Raw genomic sequence first — 1,402 nt, 5'->3', positions numbered from 1 at the left:
TTTTTTATGCCAATGGCACTAAACATTTATCTTCAAAAATGCATTAACTTTAGCTGCTCTATTTGTTTTGTTTTTTTAAATAAATGGGTTCTTAATAATAACAACAAAAACAACAATAATTATTATTATTACATAATTAAAATGTGTGTAACAATTTAATAACAATAATAAACACACAATACATACAAAAAATACTTATTAAAACGACTTAAAAATATATTAATATATAAATATAAATGAATTTAAATATATACATTTATAATGTGTGTGCGTTTTAATTATTAATAATGATGATAACAACAACAACAAAATAACACACAATTAATATATATATATATATATACACACACACACACTGTATGTGTATATTCAAGTATAATAAATCCATTAAATCTACTTATAAGTATATTAGCATATAATTATATTTATATAAAGTTTATAAAAAGTCTTTATAAACTTTATGCAATAAAAATATAATATAATACATTAATAAATATAAGAAAAATAATAATACGTTAAAAACGATGCACAAAACAACATTTTAATAGTCTAGTTCTAGGAAATGTTCCATGTGCCCTGTACCTGCTCTGTATGCTGGTGTGGTCACAGTGGAAGGCTGAGAGAGACCAGCTGGATTTCGCGCTGCCACGGCAACGGTGATGTCACTACTGTTGTTAAGGATGATGGGATAGCTAAAGTTCCCAGGAGGAAGAGAAACCGTTGTCCAGCCGTCTTCCTCTGCTGAGCTCCGAGAAACCTCGTAGCCGTCTAACGCACCGTGACGTTTTCTCACAGACAGAGGCTGAATGAAATGAGGCACATGGCACCATGTTTACTTAGAAGAATAACATGTTACTCAGTTTTACGGCATCAGTCACATTTCCAATCCTAGATGATGGCAAACATAAAGCTGTTCTTACTTTCCAAAAAACACGTCCTGTGTTACTGCTGTCCATCCACATCCAGACATCAAGAGCATCAGGACCTGAAAATATACTTTGTTACAGATCTATATAAAGTTCATATATAATAAAAATAAGAGGAAAGGATGTAGAAAAGCAAGCTATGAAATGACACAAGCTTAGTGTATTGGAGTAGCTTTGATTAAATATCGGAGCTGTTGTATGTGGTGAAGTAACAGACAAAGTATACTGACTAATTTAGATTTATTGTGTAATTTTCTGCAAGTTAATTTAACCACTCACGGTCCATTTTAGTGTGGATTCTATAGGGGCCGCTCTCATCACCCCACTTCCAGAAACTGTGCTTAGAGCCACAGCGTAAAGTCACAGTGTAGTCCGAATCTGGCCACAAACCCTCCAGCACCACAGAAGATAAACCTGGACCACCGTAGTTACGCTACAGACACAGAGAGAGAGAGAAATATCAGCTGATCACCTTA

General features: G+C 33.4%; 1 protein-coding gene across 1 annotated transcript in view; it reads right to left on the bottom strand.

Annotated features, from left to right (window-relative positions):
* The window catches only part of LOC107576233 (leukemia inhibitory factor receptor-like), a gene marked incomplete at its 3' end in the record, with an annotated part of 5,010 nt that extends 3,650 nt beyond the window's left edge, over window positions 1–1,360 (bottom strand). The window contains exons 1-3 of the mRNA XM_016262455.1: window positions 1,206–1,360; window positions 921–985; window positions 583–802 (exon numbers count right to left, since the gene is read on the bottom strand). Coding sequence (XP_016117941.1) covers window positions 583–802; window positions 921–985; window positions 1,206–1,212 — 292 coding nt within the window. The remainder of the gene's footprint in view (window positions 1–582; window positions 803–920; window positions 986–1,205) is intronic.
* Window positions 1,361–1,402: the final 42 nt, after the last annotated feature.

This window comes from Sinocyclocheilus grahami, unplaced genomic scaffold (genome assembly GCF_001515645.1).
Source record: "Sinocyclocheilus grahami isolate Dianchi unplaced genomic scaffold, SAMN03320097.WGS_v1.1 scaffold3377.1, whole genome shotgun sequence".
Classification (NCBI taxonomy): Eukaryota; Metazoa; Chordata; class Actinopteri; order Cypriniformes; family Cyprinidae; genus Sinocyclocheilus; species Sinocyclocheilus grahami.
Note: the sequence above shows the minus strand (reverse complement) of the source record. Positions and strands in the feature narration are given on the sequence as shown.